Here is a 25,564-nt window from a genome sequence, read left to right as displayed (position 1 = left end):
CACTTCTAATCGAATTATCTGATTCTTTCTGATTCGCTCTGATACGCTAATACATGAAGCCGGTAATGCTGTTTGTGGAGTTGTTTAATTCTCCTCTGCTATGATCTTCAGAGATTTAATGTCTTTTATATTCAGTTAATTTCATCTAAGGCTGTGGCTGAAGTAAGTTGTGTTTTTATCTGTCTCTTTTTTTCCGTTCTCTTCTTTCCTTCCGTAATTTTGCCTGTTAATGAGTTTCTTAAGGCTGAGATGAATCCATATTTAATATATAGAGATTTTGTGGCTCAGATAAGGTCCAGTTGTGGTTTATTTCTTTGGTTTTGGTTGACATGTGGCATTGCTTTTACATATGGCCTGCTTTTGGCCCAGATTTGGCAAACAGGCACGGTCCACCCAGGTGCTATCATTCCATGTTGCATGATGGCTAGATCATCATTCCACATGTTCCGGATGTGGGCCGGATCTGGGCCGACAATATGTCTATAGCCAAAGACATTTATGTAGAGCATTTGTATATATAAAAAAAATCGTATTTGTTTGTCACGATTGACAGGATTGCATTAACATGTTCAACCCAAAGGGATTAAAAGTTTGCATACATTTATGTACATTTTTTATTGTGTATGCGACCTTTGAATTTTTGTGTAATCTCAGTAGATCATAACTACTGAGCAGTGATAAGATTAGGTCTTTAACGAAAAATAAGTCTCATAGATTTTACAAATATCATCGGTTTATCAGCAATAAATTGCTTTACAGCCTGTTCATCTGCCGGCCAAAGTCAAAGCATTACTTTTTTCAGAAATAATTATCAAGAAAGGAATAATAAATGTTCGTTATTGCAAAATAAACCCTGACAGCATGGTCACGTCCCAGACACAGATTTGTATCACTCTAAAAGGGTTTATTTTACTATAATGCACTGTTCTTTTTGCTTCTTATTACCCTGCCAATTTACTGTGGTAAAACTGATTGGACGTAAATTTATTCAATTATGTGACAAGAAAGAGGCCGTAGAGTACAAAAGACATAAAGCACAGTGTATGAAATTGAAGGACAACAGCCAAATATAAACTTAGAACGTTGTGACTGACCAATCAGAATGATTATTCCATAAGGCTGAATAATAATAAACAAACATAGACTTAAGAGACTGAAACCATTGCATACGTTCAGTTACAAAGGTTCAAAATGTCAGATATTCTCAAATGAACTTGTATCATGAAACTCTTTCCAGTCACTCCGTCCCTTATCCTCTCAATCTTGCATTACTGGCAAGACTGATTATCTTTAAAGCACCGTTGATACCTGCTTACAGTAGAAGCCATAACTGTTTATGACAAACAAGTAATTACAGCGCGGAGAGGGATATATATTGCGCGGATAGTCATTCTCTTCACTGACTTCACAATACAAACTGACCTGACTGTGAATTATGGAAAAGATGGCCTTATTCTCTGTTTTGTTTGTTTTAGCTTGTCTGCACGTCGACAGTGTAAGGAGTGCTTTAGGTAAGTCAAATTTGTGAACATTTTCTTCACAGGACAAAAATCTTAAGGTTGTAGTTTTGATTATATCATGATTATGCACTGTAAAAAACAACCTATAGAATCTACTCAATAAAATGGGGTAAACTGATGTAACAATTTGCACAGTTTGTTTGGGTAGATTCTATCCTATATATCTGAGTAAACAATACCTGAATTGATCAGCTAAGACAAACTAAAAAAAGTAGGTAAAGTCTACACAGCAAAAAGCCCAGTATTAAATGAACTCTCCCAATAGTTTGAGTCCATACTCAAGAGTATTAAAATGAACACTGAAGCAGTGTTAGAGTTATTGAGGTAATTAAGTTATTCATTGAGTGGTGATTGACCATCATTAAAGACCTGATGTTAAAAAGCAGAATCACCAAAAGGAGAAAATCTAATTTTGTAAGTCACCATTATAGTGGTCAGTGTTAGCATTAGTTTTGCTCTTTACCATTAACTTTTTAACATTAGGTTTTGTTTGGGTGCTCTAATTGAGTTATAACGATCAGACAAACCAGGAGAAAGAAGATTATGTGATGTTGAACATGCTTTGACAAAGTCATAATGTAATGACCTGAATAACAGAGTTATATTTTATTTATTAATTATGCTGGATTAATCAGAGAGGTGCTTATTTTGACAAAAATATGCACATACTTTAGAAATAGACACACAGACATCAACAATCAGCATGAGAATCACAACAATGGTGACCATCAAAAACGTATGTTGTAGCCAATCAAAACTCATCCGTGTCTCCCATCATGCATTGCGGCATGAATAAATTATAAGCTGATGATTTCCGTGATGTTTAGAGTTGATCTGTTTCTGAATATGCTGTTTGTCACCATTGTTGAGATTCATATGCTGATTCCTGATGTCAGTGTGTGCCTAAGAGAGCAACTTTTAAAAAAATTTGATCAGAGGAGCTTGTAAAAAGGCCAATCAAAAAAGAAGAAGAAGAAAAAAAAAAGGCTTTATCATTTTTGCTGCTGTGAAACCCCAAAGCAGTTGTAATGAATAAAGGATATAGAACTGAAAGACTGCACTCTAAACGATTCCAGTGGCTCAAATTAAGCTTATTTTAAACCAGAATTATCACCACTGCGTGACTTTTGCTCTTTAGCTTGTCTGGCTGGTTTAACTAAACAGCTAAACAAAACTTAATGCTAAAGAGCTACAGGTCAAGAGCCCAACTAATGCTAACACTGACCACTATAATGGTGACATAAAAATTTTGGTGTCTTCAATAATTTTCAATCACCACTCAATGAATCACTTAATTACCTGATTAGCTTTGACACTGCTTCAGTGTTAATTTTGACACTCTGAGTATGGACTCAAATAAACTCCCGGGAGAGTTCATTTAATACTGAGCTTTTTGCTGTGTAGACTTTACCTACTTTTTTTTTTTTTTCTTAGCTGATAAATTCAGGTATTCTTTACTCAGATATATAGGATAGAATCTACCCAAACAAACTGTGTAAATTGTTTCCTCAGTTTACCCCATTTTATTGAGTAGATTCTTAAATTCAGGTATTGTTTACTCAGATATATAGGATAGAATCTACCCAAACAAACTGAGTGCAAATTGTTACACCAGTTTACCCCATTTTATTGAGTAGATTCTATAGGTTGTTTTTTACAGTGTGGTTTCACTGATTTGCTGCTGAGGCGACAAACAATTGAAGTAAAGATTTGAGATTGGTTGCTGAGCCATGAAACTAGCATTTTCAGCTGAAGTTTAGTATTTCAGACCAGTTTTTACAAGGACTCCTTAATTTTCTTTTTCTTGATTTCTTGATATGTTGTATATATTAAAGGAGTAGTTCAATTTCAGAACAAAAATTTACAGATAATGTACTCACCCCCTTGTCATCCAAGATGTTCATGTCTTACTTTCTTCAGTCGTAAAGGAATGGTGTTTTTTGGGGGAAACATTTCAGGACTTCTATGGCACCCCCGAGTTTGAGCTTCCAAAATGCAGTTTAAATGCAGCTTCAAAGGGCTCTTAATGATCCCAGTCGAGGATAAAGGGTCTTATCTAGCAAAACGATCAGTTATTTTCTAAAAAACATTTACAACAATTTTTAATCTCAAACGCTCATCTTGCCAAACTAGACAAGATGAGCATTTGAGGTTAAAAAGTATATAAATTGTATGGTTTTTTTTTTTTTTTTCCTATAGCCAATAACCCAACCATTTCCTAGATAAGACCCGTCTTTCTTCGGCTGTGATCGTTTAGAGCCCTTTGAAGCTGCATTTTGGAAGTTCAAACTCTGGGTCACCATAGAAGTCCATTATATGGAGGGAAATCCTGAAATGTTTTACTCAAATAAACAATTTCCTTACAACTGAAGAAAGAAAGACAAGAACATCTTGAATGACAAGGGAGTGAGAACATTATCTGTAAAATATCTCTGTTCTGAAAGTGAACTATTCCTTTAACATAGTGTGTGCTACTGAAAGGAATCTTTTAAGTGTTTATTAAGTACTAAAACTTGTTGTTTAAGGTTCTACAGAGGTAAACTGTGTAAGTGGAAGTAATGTCAATCTAGGGAATACCGAGGAGGGATATGAAGGTATGCCCACATATATAATATGTTTTTGTTATAATATGTGATATAAAATAATGTTTTCATTATTTTTTTTTTTATTTGTTGTTAATATTTAGCCGAAAAGACCTTAAATGGACCTTGGTAATTAAGGAGCATCGCAGTAGCAATGCAAAGCAATACTGGCGTTATAGTTTTTATGTTTTAGTTTGTGTGTTTAAATATGCATTTAAATGTATATTTGATCTGGCTTACAGGAGTTATAGAGATTATCACTAACATCAGCCCAGATGTTCGTTTGGTTCTGGAGCCACATATCAGCAGCATTGCTATGAAATTTCTGGAGCTGGTTTACTCTGATGGAGACTCAATCGCTATTGTACGGACCATCAAACCGTTGGATGCTGAGGAAATAAAGATGGTTTGTTCTACCCTCACTGATCCAGTGCCGATAGATAGATGTCCAGAATTATTCATACCTTTCTCAATAATCAATAGAAAAGCCTTTATTGGCTATTACAGCAATGAAACATGTCCTATAATTGCTGACCAGCTTTTTGCATGTCTCCACTGGTATTTTTGCCCATTCATCTTTAGCGATGAGCTCCAACTCTTTTAGGTTGGAGGGTCTCCTTGCCATCACCCTGATATTTAGCTCCTCCACAGATTCTCAATTGGATTTAAGTCAGGACTCTGGCTGGGCCACTGCAAAACGTTAATGTTTTGTCTGTTAACCATTTCTTCACCACTTTTGCTGTGTGTTTTGGGTCGTTGTGGTGCTGAAATGTCCACTGGTGCCCAAGGCCATGTTTCTCTGCAGACTGCCTGATGTTCTTGTTGAGAATTTGGATGTATTGCTCCTTTTTAATGGTGCCGTTTACTGTGAGTATAGGTTCTCTGGTCCACCGGCTGAAAAAACACCCCCAAAACATTAGGTTCCCACCACCATGTTTGACAGTGGGGATGGTGTTCTCAGGGCTACATCATTGTGGCCAAACAATTCCATTTTTGTTTCATCTGACCATAAAACAGAAGACCAGAAGTCTTCTTCTTTGTCCAGATGAGAATTTGCAAAGGCCAAGTGGGCTTTTTTGTGCCTTATCTGGAGAAGTGGTGTCCTCCTTTAGAACAGCTTGGACTATTTGGAATGGTATAGAACTTTGGATTTTCCCTTAGACCGTGTCAGTTTGCAAAGGCTATGAATAACTTTGGACATGCCACTTTTTGTTCAAATGTAAAAGCGGAGAAATATTTTTTTTTTTTCACAATAATGCCTCTTGTACATCGTCCTATTATATTTTGGGAAAAGCCTGTGTCATTTCCAGTCAAAAAAAAAAAATGCTGGTTAAATACAAATAACTTTAAATCAGAATTTGCCAGGGGTATGAATAATTTCTGGCTTGACTGTACATAGTACTGCATTTTTTCATATAGCATGTCTCTTTGTATGTTTTATGTCTTCTAGTCTGCAGATGCTTTGTATTATTCAGTCACCTGCTATAGAGGGGTATGTTTATTTAAAACATAATATCAATACAATGTAATATAGAAATACAGATTCAGCAAAGAAACATTGACTATAAAATCTTAATTTTCTATTTTAGCCGAAAAACGTCCGGACTCTATACATTCTGGATGTCAATGACAACCCTCCAATCTTCCAGAGCAAATCATACAGCGCCACAGTGTCAGAGGTGTGTTTAATCTCACAGTTTCAGCTGTACAGTGTTTGGTCTCTAAGGACCCTCACGTCTCTTAGTAAACCATGTCTTTTATTCCAGACGACAGCTGTGGGAACAGATCTGCTCAATGTCAGGGCTATTGATGCAGATGCGTTTACAGAAAACAAAAGAATTACATATTCTATACTGGTGAGTCATGAAAGGTTCATATAAATTTGATATATGCAATAGGCTTCCACAAAACTGCATTAATGATCAATGCGAAAGTCTAAATGAGAAAATGCTTCCTCCATTTGATCTGACTGTGTTCAAAGCCCAGCGCTCTTGACTTGCTTGGTAATTCTGCACTTTGATGTTTATAATAAGCTCCCATGCAACTCAAGAGCCCTATAGCCTCCTAAAAAAGAAATAAATATATATGTATTTAATATTGCACTTGTATGTCCCAGTCATCTGGTCACTCTCTCATATGACTTTGAATCCGTCAGACCAGATTTAATCTATTGAAACACTGAATATGTCTAATCGCATGTTTACAGAATTTATGCATGCATCTTATTTTTAAGGAAACAAAATAAAATAAAATGAAATAATATTGCATAAGCTCAGTTTGTATCTATGAATTTATGCATGTACCAATTTTAATTCATCACTTCCGCTCTGTTAACAGCCTCCAGATGAATTTGAAGTGAGCTATGACGCACAGATGAACGCGTGTGACATCAAGTTGGCTAAACCTCTGAACTACAATAATGTTCAACAGTACAACTTCATCGTGGAAGCTAAAGTAAAAACAAACTCTCTTACATCCTACTAGTCCTGCATCCACTTTACATTCATTACTATACATCATTGAACCCAAACTGAAAACTGTTTGTTAATGTACTTAAACGCAGGACACAATAAGAGATGTTTAGCAGAACGTCAAAACCATGCAATTTTTATTAATTCGTTTATTTCTTTACTTATTTTTATGTCATAAAAAAGATGATAATAAAAGTCAATTTAGTGGTTGGGTAAAGTTTAATCTACTGTATAGTTGTGATAAATCACAACTGGTAAGGTGTTCTACCAATCCAATAATTAAGTTGGCTTGAGAAAGCTCCTCCAAGAGCTTTAAATCTACAAACTCCAAACACTGCCCAGATATTCAGACTGATCTGTCAACTTGCTAATCACACTAGAACCTTCCTAACAACATGCTAACAACTTGCTAGTAATATGCTAATAACTTGCTAATGATGCTAGAATCATGTTAATAACATGCTAGCAACATGTTTACCATGCTACACTATAAAAAAAAAAACAATTTGTTGAGTCAACTTAAAAAAAAATGTTACCTGGCTGCCTTAAAATTTTAAGTTTAGTGAACTCAGAAAAGTTTAGTCAACTTGATATGTTAAGTTGTACTAAGTGACAACTTAGATATTTGAGTTCATTCAACTTAAAATCTGAAGGCAGCAGTGTAACAAATTATTTTAAGTTGGCTCAACAATGTGTTTTTTTGCAGTGTAGAAACATGCTAACAACCTGCTAATTATGCTAGAAACATGTTAGTAACATGCTAATAACTTGCTAAAGATGCTAAACTCATGTTAACAACATGCTAACATGTTAATCATAATAGAAACATGCTAGCAACCTGCTAATCATGCTAGAAACATGCTAATAACTTGCTAATGATTCTAGAATCATGTTAACATCATGCTACCAGCATGTTAATTATGTTAGAAACATGGTAGCAACCTGCTAATCATTGTAGAAACATGATAACAACATGCTAGCAACTTGCTAATCATGCTAGAAACATGCTAGCAACCTGCTAATCATGCTAGTAACATGCTAATAACTCACTAATGATGCTACAATCATGTTAACAACATGCTAGCAACTTGTTAATCATGCTAGAAACAGGCTAACAACATGTTAATCATGCTAGAAACATAATAATAACATCCTCATCATGTCAGAGACATGCTAACAACATACTAATAACTAATAATTATGCCAGAATTGTGTTAGCAACATGCTAGCAGCATGTTAATCATGCTAGAAACATGCTAGCAACCTGCTAATGATGCTAGAAACATGTTAATAACTTGCTACTGATGCTAGAATGTTAACATTAACATGCTAGCATGTTACTCATGCTAGAAGCATGCTAACAACCTGTTAATCATGTTAGAAACATGGTAACAACATGCTAGCAACTTGCTAATAATACTAGAAACATGCTAACAACCTGCTAATCATGTTACAAACATGCTAGAAACAAGTTATCAACTCATTAATCATGATAACAACATGCTAACAACTTGTTAATCATGCTATAAAAATGTTAGCAACTTGCTAATAATGCTAACAACATGCTAACAACTTGATAATCATGCTAGAAATGCGCTAGGAACATGTTAACCATGCTAGGACCATGCTAGCAACTTGCTTATTATGCTAGAAACACACTAACAACATGTTAATCATGCTACAAAACATGCTAGCAACTTGTTAATCATGCTACAAAATGCTAATCATGTTAGAAACATACCAGCAACTTGCTTTTAAACTTTTATTGTTTATACTTTTTAAACTTCTTTAAACTTCTTTAAATGTTTCAAACTTTCTGGTCCAACTTTCTCAATCCATATTAAAGTTTGTCTTGACAAACATTTTTACCTAGTTACTAGATTTTAAGTGTGTTTGTTTTCTCGCAGGATATAGGAGGACTCAGAGACACAACAACAGTTACAATAACAGTTGAAGGTTCCCCTTATTTTGATCACTCACTTTACAAGGCATCCATTGAGGAAAATAAGGTAAATGACGTCAAGATTGATCCTTTAAATGCATGTGTGAGCACACAAATACAGCCCTCTTTTCTGTCCATGCACAGGTAGGACACGTCTCAGATGTCACTCCTGAGGCAATAAAAGCTCAGGATGACAAGAAGGGCATCAACAAGCCTGTAGTGTTCAGCATAACAACAGGTACCATCAACAGAAAATTTACAACTCACTTACATGACACACGTCCTATAACCTAAACTAAATGAAATAAAGAAATGTTCTCATAATCTAAATGAAGTTTCTGATAATAAATCATATAATGACATTTTTGTTCCAGTCGTTCCAAAGAAATATCAGAACAGCTTTGAAATTGACCAAAACAGTGGGGTCATCTCTGTGACAACGCCACTAGACAGAGAAGAAACGGAGCAGATTGCTGTTTTCATACAGGTATCAGACGTTTCTGAAGTCATTCATGAAAACCAATCCTACGAATTTGAAGAGATTTCAGAGCTTTTGTTTGTATATATTTTCTAAAAACAGGCAACTCAAAAGGATGATGCCAGTAAGACGGCTGATGCTGTGGTGCTCATCACCATCGTGAATGTGAACGACAACCTGCTGAAAGTTGACCTCGCTTAATACATCAGAGATGATTTGAATTTGGTTCTTCAAACAAGTTAACGGATTTGATTAAAATATCAAATTGTGGGAGAAGGCAGATATATCAATACTCGAAAGCATGATTAGCAATGTAGTGATTGGCTGGTGGTTCAGGTTTGCATTTTATGAGCTCAAGAGTACTGTAATCAGCAATGTATTTAATTTTGAAGTGTATTAGTTATGTGTGACAGCAATTAAAGTTTCTTAATCCATAAGATCCATCCTAACACATAACTGACTGTGTTTAAATTAATTGTGCATCATAAAAATCTTTTGAGGTTTGAGAAGCAAGTCTGCATCTGATTTGTCCTGGCTTACAGGAAAAGTTTCCTTTCCAGAACAAAATATTTACAGTTGATGTACCTGTTGTCAAACAAGATGTCTACCTTTGCTTAGTCTCAGCCTCAGACGTCACACCCACGGAACGTTGGCTAAACATCTGATGCATATGGTACACTTAACTGGAAACACTTCAGGAATGTCCAAGTCGTGATCTGATTAGTTGAATTTGATCGGATACCTGGGAGACGTGAGTGTCGCGTTTATTTCCGGTCCGCCGGGAAACAAAGCGCCGACGGATTTACTCAGCGTTTTGCTAAAAGGTGCTTATGCAGACGCCGTTGTTGTTATACACATTTGCGACGTTCGCGAACAAATTACTGACTTACTGCTTGTTCTCCCTCTTCTTATTTAACTTTCAATGCTGGTTATTTCAATGATTGACTTGTTGCACGCCAGTCTTTCCATGCACTGAAACGTGACGCTGAACGAAACGAACTGTGATTGGTTGTTTGACATGTCGGTCAAACGCCCTTATGGGCGGGCCTTGGCCAACTAAAGCTGCCATGAATTCCAGACCTTCAGCCGTCAGTCTGAAGGTCTAGCTACGCGCGACTAACCTTTGCTATGCATGTGCATACTCTGTGTAATCTGGGTCAATACAGTTAGGGTATGGAATGTGAAGGTAAAAATGGGTAAAACAGTGATGTAGGACAATTTTGAAGTTGGAGGAGAAAATGAGATGGGAGTTTTTCAACATACCCTAACTGTATTGACCCGGGTTATGCATGTGCATCGCAGATCTAGACAAGATGAGCAGTTGAGGTTAAAAATTATATATATATATATATATATATATATATATATATATATATATATATATATATATATGAGGCACTATTGAACCTTCAGATTGTCTGTATATTGTTGGATCGACTGTTTCTCATCTTTCTCTTGAAAATATCCCATAGATTCTCAATGGGGTTCAGGTCAAGCATGTTGGCTGGCCAATAAAGCACAGTAATATCATGGCCAGCAAACCACTTGGAAGTGTTTTTTCGACTGTGGGCAGGTGCTAAAGTCCTGCTGGAAAAGGAAATCAGCATCTCCATGAAGCTTGTCAGCAGGTGGAAGCATAATCTCCTGGTAGATGGCTGCATTGACTTTGCCCTTGCTCAAACACAGCGGACCAGCGCCAGCAGACGTCACGGCACCCCAAAGCATTACTGACTTCAGAAACTTCACAATGGACTTCGAGCAGCTTGGATTCTCTGCCTCTCCAGTCTTCCTCCAGACTCTAGGACCATGATTTCAACATCAAATGCAAAATTTACTTTTATCTGAAAAGAGGACTTCCAGTTAATTTTCTCCTTAGTTCGGGTAAGATGCTTCTGATGTTGTTTTTTGCTTTAGAAGTGGCTTGGTAGTGCTTTTCCTGAAGATGTCTAAACGTGAGGACTCTTGATGCGATAACTCTGGCTTCAGTCCACTCCTTGTGAAGCTCTGCCAATAGTTTGAATCAGCTTTACTTGACAGTATTCTCAAGCCAGCGGTCATCCCTGTTGCTTGTGTACCTTTGCCTACCCAATTTCTTCCTTCCAGTCAACTTAGCATTTAATATGCTTTGATACAGCACTCTGTAAACAGCCACCTCATTCAGTAATGACCTTTTGTGACTTACCCTCTGTGTGGAGGGTGTCAATGATTGTCTCATGGACCATTGGCAAGTCAGCAGACTTCTCCATTAGTGTGGTTTCAAAGAATAAGAGATACCTGGAATTTATACTGTAAGTTTGGGAATTTAATGAAACTCAAATGTAAATATTCTAATATTTTGAGATACTGGAACTTTGACTTTCATGAGCTGTACACTCCAATCATCAAAATTAAAACAAAATAAATATTTTGAAATGTTTTACTTTACATGTACATTTTTTTTTTTTTTAGAAAATGGCCAATTGTTTCACTGGATAAGAGCCTTATTCCTCGGCTTTAAAGCTACATTGAAACTGCATTTTGGAAGTTAAAACTTGCGCGCACCATAAAAGTCCACTATATAGAGATCATTCATCTTTAAAAAACATAATTTCTTTATGACTGAAGAAACAAAGGCATGAACATCTTGAATGACAACGGGGAGAGTACATTGTCTGTAAATATTTGTTCTGGAAGTGAACTTCTCCTTTAAAGGTGTGGTTGATTGTGATTGTGGTTTCCAAAACTGTGCAAAACTGACTCGCAGTAAAAGCCCTGGAGGCCCAGCTGCACTTAAAGCTTTAGCCATTTCAAATATACTTGTTTCAAGACACAGATCTGCAAATCCTGTTGTTCTTCCAACAGTTGCTGTGGCACATGACCAAGTAGAGTCAGTGTAGCTGTCAGCGCCCTCTGCTGGAGAAAATAATCTCTACATGATTGCTCAGATAGCCAGCAGGCTACTGCATGTCAGTCAGGCTTTTTTGCAATGTATTTGCAGGTAATTTTAAATGGGGTGGTGCTGTAAAATTTCCGGGGACAGCTCCAGTTGGAGACAGGATACCAAAAACCAGTTACTGTCCCCCAAAAATTGGGACGTCTGGTTGCCCTAGCACAAACACTTGTAACAGAGAAGATAATGGACACCTATGCTAATAAGGCTTGGGTAGAAGATTACTAAATACAGCTAAAGTTTTAAAAAGTACAAAGTACTAAGACATTATGCACCATAACTATTGGAAATACATAGCATCCTCTGTGGGTGAGCAGGGACAAACTGTCCTAGTCCGCACAAACCACCTGTGTTTGCATAGTCAAATGGAGCAGGGTACTTTCCATGAAAAACAAAAAACAAGCATCTGTATAAATGCTTTAGAGAATGTGTAAAACCCAAAGCTTAACGGGGCATTCTCACAGAATGTGTTCTTGCATTTAAAATGTAAGACATGTTAGTAAAAGTTGATAAAAGTCTCAAAAATCAGTGTCCAAAGACATTTGTGTGGAGCAATTGTATTGACAGGTTTACATTAGCCTGATCAACCCAAAGAGGTTTGCTGGATTCATTCTGGACCAGGGCCAGATTAACATAAGGGTGAGTGAGCAATGTGAAGGCGAGTAAATAATGACAGAATTTTCCTTTCTGGGCGTGCATGTGTGATAGTGACAGGAACACATCCTTAGTACAGATTTAAGTGCTCAGAGCAAACATTTTGCAGTCAAGAAAGAAGCAAATATATAACAATCACAGACTCTTTCATGTTCAGTCAAAACATTTGTAACAGCATGAGAGTATAATATGAGCTTCCCATTGACGTTGCAAGCTTCATTTATCATCACAACTGACAACACATGGAATACTCTAAATCATATATGCAAATTATTATGTTTTGACATCACTACAGGGAAATAACATGATTTATTAATAAAGTCTTGTAAATGTGGTTTACTTGCTTTGCCAGGATTACATTATTTGCGTAAACTGACATTTAGTTATTAGCTTATTATTGTTCATAGCTCCAAGCATGTCTGAAGTGTAGAGGAAAACTGTAACGGTAAATACAAGCCTTTAAAACCACAGACAGCACTAGTCACTATAGAAATATGGCATTATGGTATTTATTATTAATTCACTACTACTTTTGGCTAGTTATATATAAATATGTTTTAATTGTTGTTGTTAAAGAAGCATGAAACATAAAACCACAGAGCATATAAAGCAATGGTTCCTCAAAGTTGAAGTGAAGCAGTCAGTCACATATATAAGGTTTTCTTTACTTTTAGAAAACACATGCTTGTTTTCAATAGTTTTTTTTAATCAATTTATTTGAATTCAAGTAAATTACTAATTCACTAATTAAGAGCCTTTTTAATGTTCTGTTAATATTTGTATCTGTCCTTAAATTATTTATTCCGATTGCCTTTACACTAGTAAAACATTAATGAAGGATTGTTTTCCTGAATGGCCAAAATTTCACCTCTTCAGGTGGCAGAAATAAGACGTTCTAATAATAAAACCATTTAAAGTAAATTAAAGAGGCATGTAATCAAAAGTTGTTGCTGTTTCTGGAAACCCAATTTGCTTTGACCTCATATCTGGTGTTAATGCATTTATGCTCTTAATGTATTGTAGCCTGGAATATTTAGGACATACTCTGTGTTTGGGGAAAATAATAATAATAATAATAAAAATACTAAATATTCCTGTGGTAGAAACTGTTGTGGCACCAAGATAGGCTACTATGAAAGGGGCCTTTAGGTTTGCTATAGCCCCAGGGCTTTACATGTTTTAAATGTGGTCATGTTCATGGGAATCACATAAGCTATTGTTAGGTGTACATTTGTATTTAAATTTGAATTTTAAAATGAAACAGTGGACTGAAGGATGAACATATATCACACCAATAAACATCTTAGCTCACACATCTGTTTCTTCAGTCACTTGTGTCGGTAAGGATCACTGCACATCAGGTAAGAGTTTCTTTGTGATCATGGACTTTGATTTGTGTGTAGTTAATTGACTAGTTTAAGCTTTGACCAGGTCAGGACTCATAAATAAGGATGCATAAATCTTTATTAATTACTCCATTTGTAGATCTACACCAGTTTTCATGTGTGATGTTTTTGGGAAACAGTTTGTAATTCCAATGTAATTCCTATACAATCACACTGCAACAAATGCTTTTCTAGCTTAGATTTTTTGTCTTGTTTCCAGCCAAAATATCTAAAAATTCATGAAACAATAAGGATTTTCTAGACAAGTAAAAACTATTTTCTTGTTTTCAGAAAAAAACAAGTCAAAATTAAGTGAGTTTTTGCTTAGAACAAGCAAAATAATCTGCCAATGGGGTAAGAAAAAAAATCTTATTTCAAACAGAAAACAAGATTATTTTGCTTGTTTCAAGCATAAATGCACTTAATTTTGACTCTTTTTTTTTCTGAAAACAGGCCAATAATTTTTACTCATCTAGAAAATGATTTAAGAATGTTTAGATATTTTGGCTGGAAACAAGCCAAAAAATCTAAGCTAGAAAAGCATTTTTTTGCAGTGCACTTCTGTCACTTGTATAATATAAGATAATCATTTCATGCTTTAATTATGCTTTGACAATAAATTATTCAAACTCTCTGCATTTATCATTTAAATTCATAAATGCTGAAAATGTTTTCCAAAAAGAGGAGGAAATTAAGTCATATGTGAACAACAAAGTTATTCATTTATTTATTTTCCCTCTAAACTGTAAGGGAAACATCCTCTGAACTGGCTTTTGGTTGAAGACAAACACACAGGACTGTCAAAACATGACAATGGCTTCCTTTCATACCTGTGAGTATGTATTTGGTTGGTCATGATTAGCCTTTAAAGGTTTGTTCTCACTGACCCAAAAAACAGATGATTGAATGTAGTTCTAAATTCAATACATTTTCAATTGTTTGTATTATTTTCTTCATATATCATGACAGGTTTCATAATAGTGCCGATCTCTGTTATACTGTGTAAGTATGACAATTAATATACTATAGCATGCCTTGATCAATTAAATAACAGTTAATTCATTCAGTGACAGCTGAGTAAATCCAGATCTATATGTTGATTTTGTTTAGCGTCATTTGTTTGTTTTCTTCCCAGCTAATAGTGAAATGTTCAAAAAAAAAGTAAGGATTATAACTAACTTTTCCATGATCATGTAGCTACTGTTCTCAGATCAGTGTACTGTTGGAGTAACTGGAGCACTGAATTACTTCACTCAAAAGGCTCAAAATAATCAATTTGTTTTGAGTAAGACAAACTTAGGTTAAACAAATTAAATCAAACACATGTACTTTTATGAGCATTTAGAACTTTTTTTTTATGAAACTGACACATTTTAAGTAAATCAGCGGCTATTTGCAGTAAGTGCAATTAGCTACAGATTCTATTTACACTATCTTGAAATAGCAGGATTTTCTGATATGTATAATACTTATTGCAAATAGACACAATTATCTGCACCTCAGTATTGTAGTACACTAAAACAGTATGCAGTAATTACTGAGTGTAAATTATAGTTTTATTCAATTTATTAAATGATATTGGGACAATAAGCCTTCCCTACACCTACCCAAACTGATACTTTATTTTCAACTTTTCAATTATGTCCTTCATTTTTATTGAAAATATATGCCTTTCTGATGTGATATGATATTTGAAAAGGGAGAAAATTAGTTTGCCAGAAGGGGGATTCGAACCCAGATCAGTCGCGTCAAAAAGAGTGAAACATGATTTATTCTCTGCGCCACCAGAGCTGCCAGTTACTGACCATCTTTTGTAGTGTTGACTAATTCAATCACACATTGGTGAGTGGAGTTAGTGTAAATAGCCTTTGCCAACAAGGCGGGCTTTTTGCACTTAGTGTAAATAGACACTGTATAAGGCATTTGACTTTTTTTCACTGTTTTGAGTGCAATGTTCTTTTTTTTTTTTTTTTTTTTTTAGAGCAACTTAGATATAACTGAAAATGTGCTGGGGATTTATATTTCCCAGCATGCTTTACCATGCACTCAAAAAAACGCTGGGTTAAAATAACCCAAATTGGGTTATTTTGGTAACCCAACGCTGGGTCATTTTTTTTTTTTTTGCAGGATTAATGTTAAGTGGGAGATTTAGTACAGTTTAATGTTTTGCTACTTTGAACGGATAAATGTAAATGCTGTGTATTGTCTTCCTCAAGTTTCAGAGGGTTCAGTCAGATTCAGTGAATTGGTTCCTCTAGCATCCCTTTAAGTGATAGTTCATTAACCCTTTGTTATGTTGTTAATTAATTTGGCTTTATTATCATTTATTTCAGATATCTTGGCCTGTGCAACTGTCACACAAGAGACATCCACAGTTGGTAATGCATTCTGTTGTGTTTTTTAACTGTATATGAGCAGATCTGTAGATTGGTGTGTTGAGCTTCCGTGTGTTTGGACTAGAGCTGTCACAATATTAGTTTTTTGGGTTTTTTTTCACCACACAATTATCATGGCTAAATGAAGAATACGATTTCACAATATCTAAATAAATCTATAAATTAATAGTTATCTGTTTGCTTGCCAATGAATCACACCACTCAAAGGAACAATTACTTATTTATAGTCATTTATTTATTTACTTTTTCCCCAAAACAGTTAATATGTCTGACCCCTGCTACAACCACACTGTGCTGGACAATAAATGGAGAGCCAACATCAGTCAGCCATCAAAGCCCTTAACCATGTGTGACCAGAATGTCACCTGGAGCGGCTGGTATCGTCTCTTCATTAACAACATGAACGCTCAGATCCCAGACACGTGTGTTGCGAAGTATAGCTGTGGTACTGATATCCCACTGTGGATTCGTGATGGACACCCAACAGTTAAAGATGGAGTCGTCACTCGAGATGTCTGCGGTTACTCTGGCAGTTACTGCTGCTATTACGGCTCTTACCCCATTAAAGTCAAAGCCTGTCCTGGCAATTATTATGTCTATGAGCTGGTTAGTCCAACTGTCTGCAATGCAGCATACTGTGCAGGTAATTATATTCACATGAACTTTTTATTTTATTTTATTTTATTTTATTTTATTTTTCACACTGCCTTATCTGCTTATTTCACCTTGACCTATTACATTGTAATCAAGACAAAATCAGGTTATGTTTCCTATGCCGTTTTGTCATGTGTATCAAATAGATTTTTTTTACATGCATTAGACCAGAGGTCATAACATTTTTTGACCAAAACAAAAGGTTTCGACCCCTGGTCTTCAAAACATTTTGATTGCCATCTGGTAGCTGGCTGCAGTAAAGGTCACAAACCCTGCCCTCTTCATGCAAACGAATGGGATGTGAGCTGAGCTAAATAAACAAATTACACTTAAATAAATTGTTTTCCATATTTATTTTTGTTCCATCCATGCAGCTTTGAGTGGGTGAAACAGTAGCATAAACAGGAGTGCAAATATGAGCTGTTGGTGGCGCTAGAGATTATGAGTTAGAGCAGGGGAGTCCAATACTGTTCCTGGAGATCTACCTACCTGCAGACATTAGTTCCAGCCCTGCTCCAACACAGCTGTCTGTAATTATCAAGGCCTAAGAGATTAATTACCTGGTTCAGGTGTGTTCGATTAGGGTTGGAGATGAACTTTGTAGGAAAGTAGATCTCCAGGAACAGGATTTGGCACCTCTGAGTTAGAGACTCCAAAATTGCTGTAGTTAATATTGAGACCTTGATCCTATGCCAAATTTCATAACTTTAACTGAAAGCAGTTCTGTGTGCTCTCAAAGACTTCAAGAGCGGAAGAAGAATCATTATAGTCAAAGTCGAAGTTTTTTTCTTTATGGTCACATTCATCATTTATGTTTGGTCTATGCTTACATGATATTGTACAAATGAATCTATACCATCTGCTGTTTTGTTTTAATATAGTCTTTATGTTGTTTTCTGTCATTGCAGTTATAAATATAACACTGCAGGAAGGGTGCACTGTAAGTTGAGTTTCTGAAATTGAAGTTTTAGAGTTGGACTCACAGCTACTGACCTTTATAGTTCAATTAGCAATAAGATGCACATTGGCAGATATTTAAAATATGGATATGCTTTTCAATTTATTGCTGATGGTTACATGCACAAACATACATTTGTTTGCTATTAATATTGCTTAGCATGATTAAGAGTGTTTTATTTACCATATAAAGCTTGATTGTGATTTCAGAGTCAGACCTCTGGAGGATGTTTTCAAAAACTTCTCGAGCAGATCGAGAACATGACGGATCAAGTGCTTCCTTTGAATGTAAGTGCCTGATCAAGGATTTTCAATTCAGATACTATAACTGACATAGAAGTGCTTTCTGGCTTTCTTGACATTTACATGTACAGTAATGCTATTGAACTGCATTTTTCTGGTCAATAAATTAGGCTGTGACGAACATTTTGACTGTGGCCTTCAGCGCTTCAGAGAAGATTTTAGATTCATTGTCATCAGCAAACCCAACCCAACTAGCCTCCCATGGAAACCGTATCTTAAAAACCAGTGAGAAACTAATTTCTACATTAGTGAAGCCGACAGACACAAGTGACAATGTCAATTTTACTCTTCCTGCTGTAGGTAAGTGAAGCAACAAGTGTTATTGTTGATGAAACAGAGATTAAATATGATATCAGAGACTTTATTTAGTCTAGGAAAACAGCAGCAAATACAGAGAAACCCAACAATAGTGAATAACCTTTTCGTTTTTGTATTTTGCAAAGAAAATGATTGAACTAAATCATTTCCATAACTGCTTGTTTCTGTTTAATCAGAGGGTCAAGTCTTCATGGTTGGACCAAATGTTGCCTTAAATAAAACCCCTCAACTTGACACGACAAATGCTTCTGTGGACATCGATCTCATTGGGATCGCCAAGAGCAACAATGAAAGCATGTCAAATGTTATGATTTAAAAAAAGATACATCTACCTTTACCACTGAACCACTACTTACTTTTTTTTTTTGGTTGCTGTTGTTATTATTGAAACATATAGTATTTCATGTTTCTTTTTCTGTTTCTGTCACTCAGGATCAGCTGCTGTGGCTTTCATGAGCTACAACATGATGGAGAATCTACTGAAGCCAAACTTCTTCAACACTTCAAATGACACGATTAAAACCATGATGTCCACTGTGATCTCAGCTACTCTTCCCAAAACCACCAACACTAAACTCACCAAACCAGTCAACTTCACCTTCAGACACATCAGAGTGAGAGACTGAAATGTGTTTTGTCCAAACTGAGAGCTGTTGAAAACGTAATATTTAATGTTCAAACATTTTCTTTTTGTTCATTCTTCTGTTTGTAGAAGTTCGATCCCAATGGTTCTCTGTCCTGTGTGTACTGGAAGATCAGCGAGTGGATTGTAGATGGTTGTTCTGTTTTAGAGACCAACAGCAGCTACACTGTGTGTTCCTGTGATCATCTGTCAACATTCGCTCTCATCATGCAAACCAGCCGTCCACCAGAGGTACGAGAACATTTCTACTGAACACTGAAGAACAGCACAGATTTGTCACTCATGTACTCTGACATGTTTTTTTTTTTTTCTCAGAGCGACTCTCAACTGATGGAGCTGTTGAATTTGGTGTGTGTGATCGTGGGGCTGGTGTTCTTCATTCTGGCCCTGTTGAGCTTTGTCCTTTGTCGCTGGAGTCCTGGAGTGAATAATGTGGCTCGAATCAACATCTGCACCAGTCTTCTGTTGGCTCACCTTCTGTTCCTGCTCACACAGCAGTTCCTGAGCGTCATACGGCCTCAGCAGGTGAGAATGATGAAGGAGCCCTACAGCTCAGCACAGCCTCACTGAGAATCATCATAACCGTCTCTCATGGTCTCCAGGTGTTGTGTGCCGTGATCTCAGGCCTTCTGCACTTCTTCTTTCTCTCCGGCTTTGTGTGGATGTTCATCGAAGCTGTGATGCTCTTCATCTGTGTGAGGAACCTATCAAAGATCAGCTCCAAAAAGAGGGAGATGCTTAGCAGTGGATACTTGTGTGTGATTGGATATCTGGTTGCTCTGGTTGTGGTTGTGTGTCTGTCGGTCTGGTTCCTGAAGGCTACGGCAGCGAACAGTGAGTTGTTGTTGTTTTCAAGTTAATTTGGTTATAAAGAAATTAAGCAGTTCTGTCTGTCTTTTGTGAAATTTCTGCTGTCTGGTTAAATATACACTCTTGACAGAGGCTGTAACAGTGTCACACTCAAGATTAAAATTTGTGATATTTCTCTAGTCAACATCTGAATTCACTCAAATTCACTTATATTGATTTTTCTCTAAACAGGTGCTGGATTAAAATGGATAAAGGTTTAATCTGGAGTTTTCTGGGTCCTGTTTGCGTTATACTAACAGTAAACACATTTCTCATGACTTATATCAAAAGACTTTTATATCAAAAGTAAACAAGGTGATTAATTGCTCTTCTACTTTGCAGTCAAACATGATTCTCTTCATCAAGATCGGCATCAGTCTGAACTCAACTCTTAAAAAGCTCAATGCTGAAGTTTCACAGATGAAACAAACCAAGTAACATTATTTTTCAAGCGCTCTATAGAAAATCACATAGTCAATAAAGACACATTAACTCCTTTTTTTATCTGTTTTTCTGCAGGATCATGGTGTTTAAAACACTGGCTCAGTTTGTGGTTCTCGGTTGCTCCTGGATTCTGGGTTTCTTCACTAATGGCAGTGAGGTGCTGGAGATCCTCTTCCTGATCTTGAACTCCCAGCAGGGAACCTTCATCTTCCTGATCTACTGTGTTCTCAATGATGAGGTCAGACATCACTCAGTTTACATGTGTAATCTGGATGTTTATACTGTTCTTATTTTGGTGATCTGTGACTTTTAGAGATGGATGTCAGAAGCAATTTCAACAGAGAATGCCTTTGATCTCCAAGCTTTAAAATTACTCCAAAATTGTATGCTCTGATTTGACTGTTTAGTTCTTTTTTTATATACCTGTTTGTTATAAACAAAGTCTCTTCTGTTCCATGAGTTTCAGGGGTTAAATTGCTCTCATGAAATCACTCAGCTCCTCTCGTCTCATTCTTGTCCAGGTCATGCAGCAGTACAGGAAGTTCTTTAGATGTCTTTGCTGGGCCAAACAACACTGAGGACCACATCAGCACATTTAAAATATAATAAATACTGCTTAAGTGCCATTAATTTACAGCTGATTTAAAAAAAAAAAAAAATCTATGTTTTTGAATTTTAAATGTCATCATCATGTCATCATACAGTACCTTTCTACAACTGATAGAAAAACATGTTATTTGAGTGTCTTATTTTATAGTTGTTATACTGTTGATGTAAAGCTGTTTCACTGCTTTATTTAGTCTTCTTTAAATATATATATATATATATATTTTTTTTTAATAGGTGGTGGGTGAACAAGCATATGTTTACACATTTCTCAAAATAATCACATTTAAATACTTTCAAGTGAATGATGGCAAGTTAAAAATAAAATAAAACTTCTGAATGCTATTTGTATGGTAAAGGGAAATAAATGGCTTTATGGGCAATTCAATCTTTCCTGAATAAATAATGTGCAATTATTTGTATTGGCTAATTATTCTTAATCATAATTCAGTAGATGAACTGTTGCCTACTAACACAGAGTTAATATTAATACTTTTTATATATAATTACTTGTGTAGTGTATTTAAAAAATATTACTTTGACTTTACCTACTTTTATTTTGGTTTGTCATAGCTGTTAAATTTAGGTATTCTTTACTCAAATGTATAGGATAAAATCTACCCAAACAAACTGAGTGCAAATTTGTACCTCAGTTTTATTGAATGGATTCTATAGGTTGTTTTTTTTACAGGACTTTAAATTTAGCACAAAAACAATTGCTGTGCGTGTGTTTGTGTAAGTGTGTGTGTGTACAGTATACAGTCACTAGCTGTTTTGCCATCTACCTATGTTTATGTGAATTTTGGAATATCACATACAAAATTTTGGATGGATATTTCAAGATGTGCATAAATTCTAAATGTGCACAAAAAAAAAAAAAAAAAAACATGTGCCATGGTAGAAGCTTCATTCTGTGCTCAGTGACACAATTTTGTGTTGATTTTGATGATTGTTTTGGATCATCGTCCAACTGGAAGATGCAACCATGGCCCATTATAAGATTTCCAACAGAGGCAGTCAGGTTTAGATTTTTAATCTGCTGGTATTTGATAGAATCAATGAAGCCATGTATCTAAACAAGATGCCTAGGACCTCCGGGAGAAAAACAGGCCCACCACATTAAAATAACCGTGGACATGGGTGTACTTTTTTTTTATCCCTGTCTGCACCAAAACCATCTGGAGGATTAGCTGCCAAAAAGCTAATTAATAATTTCATCTGACCAGAGAAGCCAGTCATGTTTGAAGTTTCAGTCATGTCTGACAATTTAATATGCTGAAGTTGAGCCAGGAGGACTATTCTTGAAACCCTCCGGAACAACATGTAGTGATGTAGGGGCTGATTGATCATTTTATTTTAGGTTTTCTTACCCCAAGACTCAAACAATTCTTTGCAATTCTCCAGCTGTGATCCTTGGAAAGTCTTTGGCCACTCAAACTCTCCTCCTTATCGTGCTTTAGGATGATATAGACACACACCCTCTTCTTGGCAAATTTGTAGCATCTTTAGTTAGACAATCTGGTCAATTGATTGCAATGTAAACTCTGCTTTATCAAGCTAATACTATTCAATTATCTGAATTTTATTAATATTTCTCGTTTAACCTAATTCGCAACACACAATATTGTGTCAGTGAGAATCACTGAACAGCAACTTACATCCAAAAGATCTTTTTGCTTATGATGATGATAAAACAGTCTATATCAAATATGTGCTGATGTGTGATGATCATGTAGTTTTCTGTAATTTTTTCACATGTTTTACAACAAGTTTACAAGGTGGATGAGACTTGAAATGTCCTGAAAAGCAGCTGGCAACATTGTACAGCAACCATTTCATGTAGAGTCCTTGGGAAAAAACTGACCAAAAAACCTAATAATGAATTATACAGATTAAAATCGGCCCAACCGCTCGACCGATGATGCCATCTCCACTGCACTCCACTCTGCACTCACACATCTGGACAAAAAGACTCATATGTCTGAATGCTGTTCATAGACTTCAGTTCAGCATTTAACACTATAATCCCCCAACAGCTCACACAAAAACTGATCCAGCTGGGACTCAACACCTCACTGTGCAACTGGCTGTTGGATTTCCTCATAGGAAGACCACAAGCAGTACAGGTCGGCAGTAACACATCCAGGACTATCATTCTAAACACGGGCGCCCCTCAGGGATGTATGCTGAGCCCCCTCCTCTTCACTCTGCTGACCCACGACTGCACTCCGTCACACAGCTCCAACCTCTTCATCAAGTTTGCGGATGACACGACTGTGGTGGGTCTCATCAGCAACAGGGATGAGACAAACTACAGAAGCGAGGTGAGCCACCTGGCCACGTGGTGCGGAGACAACAATCTCTCTCTGAATGTGAAGAAGACGAAGGAGATTGTTGCTGACTTCAGAAGAGCGCACACTCAGCATGCTCCTCTGACCATCAACGGTGCGTCTGTGGAGAGAGTGAGCAGCACCAAAGTTCCTGGGTGTGCACATCACTGAGGATCTCTCCTGGACAAACAACACCACTGCACTGGCCCAGAAAGCACAGCAGCGTCTCTACTTCCTCCGCAAACTAAGAAGAGCAAGAGCACCAGCCCCCATCATGTACACATTCTACCGAGGAACCATCGAGAGCATCCTGTCGAGCTGCATCACTGTGTGGTTTGGAGCCTGCAATGCGTCCTGCCAAAAAACTCTCCAATGCATAGTCAGAGCAGCTGAGAGGATAATCGGTGTCCCTCTCCCCTCCCTCCAAGACATCTACAGCACACGTCTCACCAAAAAAGCCCTCTGCATAGCAGCCGATCCCACCCACCCAATGCAAAGCTTCTTCAGCCTGCTGCCATCAGGGAGAAGACAGCGGAGTCTCCAGGCCAGGACCAGCAGACTGAAGGACAGCTTCACCCATCAGGCTGTCAGGAAGCTCAACTCTCTCCCTACTCTGCCCCCACTCTCCTCTTCTGCCCCATAAACTTTCTGAACTCTGACACACACACACACACACACACACACACACACACACACACACACACACACACACTGACCTGCACCTGACCTCACCTACTCATAGACAGTTACAAGACTGCTCTGACACTTTTGCACATTACAAGCTCTGTTGCACTATTATGTTTACATGGTTTGCACTCTCTACCATGTGCCCTTACTTGTATATTGTGTTTTTCATTTTATATATTATGTTTATTTGTATTTATTCATATTTTTTTTTTAATTCTACCTTTGTATTTAATGTTACTGTTTGCATTTAATGTTTCTGTTTGTATTTAATGTTACTTGTATGCACCATGGGTCTGAGAGTAACGCAATTTCAATTCTCTGTATGTCCTGTACATGTGGCAGAATTGACAATAAAGTTGACTTTGACTTTGACTTTGACTAATGTAAAAGATAGCTGAAAATGAAAATACACTTCATAGGAACTGGAGATATGAACTATTGTTAGGTATACATTTGTATTCGAATTTGAATGTAAGAAGGAAACAGTGGACAAAATGATGAAAAGATAATATCAGCAAACATCTTAGCACACACAATATTTCAGTATTTTCTTTAATCATTTGTGTTGGTGAGGATCACTGTATGACAGCTTACTGTACATCAAGTAAGATTTATTTCTTCTCATAATGATAATTTTCAATGTCTTTAAAACAAACCTTATGCAGCATGTGTTGATGTGTGCTCATGAACTGTGATTTGTGTGTAGTTTATTGAGTAATTTAGTCTTTGAAGAGTTCAGGACTCTTACTAAAAGTTATATAACATACACCAGTTTTCATGTGTGATGTTTTTGGGAAACTGTTTCTGATTCCAAGATCACTTCTGTCAACTTCTGTCAATATAGGAGAATCCTTTATTTATCCTTCAATTATGCTTTGACCAAAAAAAAAAAATATAATAATACATGCATAATAGCTGTGGAAATATGAACAGTTTGGCAAAAAGAGGGAAACAGTCATATGTCATGTGTGATATGTGATATGTGAGATGTATATATAATATGAAAGCTCAGAAATAAGCTTTCTATTGATGTATGGTTTGTTAGGATAGGACAATATTTGGCCGAGATACATCTATTTGAAAATCTGGAATCTGAGGGTGCAAAAAAATCAAAATCCTGAGAAAATCACCTTTAAAGTTGTCCAAATTAGGTTCTTAACAATGCATATTACTAATCAAAAATTACATTTTGATACATTTACAGTAGGAATTTTACAAAAAATCTTCATGGAACATGATCTTTACTTCATTTCCTAATGATTTTTGGCATAAAAGAAAAATCAATAATTTTGACCCATGCAATGTATTTTTGGCTATTGCTACAAACATACCCCAGCGACTTAAGACTTAAGGTCTTGTGGTCCAGGGTCACATATGTCAACAGCAAAGCTAATTTGTTTTTTTTTTTTTTTTTTT

At 36.4% G+C, this 25,564-nt stretch overlaps 1 protein-coding gene and 1 pseudogene across 1 annotated transcript; both read left to right on the top strand.

The window, feature by feature from the left end:
- Positions 1–1,354: 1,354 nt before the first annotated feature.
- Positions 1,355–9,502, top strand: LOC141337018 (cadherin-11-like). The gene is made up of 11 exons (XM_073842747.1): positions 1,355–1,511; positions 4,046–4,114; positions 4,345–4,508; positions 5,553–5,594; positions 5,692–5,781; positions 5,869–5,958; positions 6,440–6,556; positions 8,481–8,582; positions 8,660–8,753; positions 8,890–9,002; positions 9,096–9,502. Exons 1-11 carry the CDS (start codon positions 1,436–1,438, stop codon positions 9,192–9,194), a joined length of 1,056 nt encoding a protein of 351 aa, XP_073698848.1. The 5' UTR covers positions 1,355–1,435; the 3' UTR covers positions 9,195–9,502.
- A 7,119-nt stretch (positions 9,503–16,621) lies between these two features.
- LOC141336346 (adhesion G protein-coupled receptor E3-like) lies at positions 16,622–21,103 on the top strand (annotated as a pseudogene).
- Positions 21,104–25,564: the final 4,461 nt, after the last annotated feature.

Source organism: Garra rufa, chromosome 6 (genome assembly GCF_049309525.1).
Source record: "Garra rufa chromosome 6, GarRuf1.0, whole genome shotgun sequence".
Classification (NCBI taxonomy): Eukaryota; Metazoa; Chordata; class Actinopteri; order Cypriniformes; family Cyprinidae; genus Garra; species Garra rufa.
This window is presented reverse-complemented; position numbering and strand designations above follow the sequence as displayed.